This window comes from Corvus brachyrhynchos, unplaced genomic scaffold (assembly GCF_000691975.1).
Source record: "Corvus brachyrhynchos isolate BGI_N302 unplaced genomic scaffold, ASM69197v1 scaffold219, whole genome shotgun sequence".
Taxonomy (NCBI): domain Eukaryota; kingdom Metazoa; phylum Chordata; class Aves; order Passeriformes; family Corvidae; genus Corvus; species Corvus brachyrhynchos.
The window spans coordinates 1,714,652-1,715,285 of NW_008240034.1; the positions used below are offsets into that span (position 1 = coordinate 1,714,652).

At 64.4% G+C, this 634-nt stretch overlaps 1 protein-coding gene across 1 annotated transcript in view; it reads left to right on the forward strand.

Annotated features, from left to right (window-relative positions):
- LOC103622201 (GTP-binding protein Di-Ras1) overlaps positions 1–373 on the forward strand; it is a 4,137-nt gene extending 3,764 nt beyond the window's left edge. The window contains exon 2 of the mRNA XM_017743823.1: positions 346–373. Coding sequence (XP_017599312.1) covers positions 346–373 — 28 coding nt within the window. The remainder of the gene's footprint in view (positions 1–345) is intronic.
- Positions 374–634: the final 261 nt, after the last annotated feature.

Here is a 634-nt window from a genome sequence, read left to right on the forward strand (position 1 = left end):
CGCTGGGGGGGGGCCCGGGCCCCGCCATGCCAGGGGACGCCCCGGTCCTGCGGCAGCCCCGGGTGTCCCTCGGGATGCTGCCAGGGATGGCCCTCGGGACGCTCTCGCTCTCATCGGAGGTTCCTGGGAAGCGCTGGGTCCCTACAGCCCCCCAGAACCCCATCCGGAACCCCCGAAAATCAGCGCAGGAGCGGGGGGGAGGATCCTCGCAGGGCGCCCGGAACCTCCCCCGGGTCCAGGCTTTAAACGAGCTGCTCCGGAGCGTTAATTAGCGGGATGAGCGATGGGATGAGCAGTGGGATGAGCCGTGCTGCAGCCCGTTCCCGTTGCTCCTCTCGCCATCAGGAGCCGTGGCTGCATCCCGCGGCCATAAATTTCACACAAATTCAGTTTTTGGGACCCAAACCAGCTCCTGGCACCGTGTCTCTCATTGGCATCGGTGCTGCGTGGAGTATTGTCACTCGTCTGCCTCCCCGCGGGGACCCTGGCACCCCTCGGGGGTTCCCCCACGCCCGGTGCTGCCCATCTGCAGGAAAAGCGGATTAGGGCACGGCGGGCTGGGACATATGGGAGCAAACTGGATTAAGGGAAAAATCAGCCTTCTTCGCACTAACAGGATTATGGAGTTTTCAGC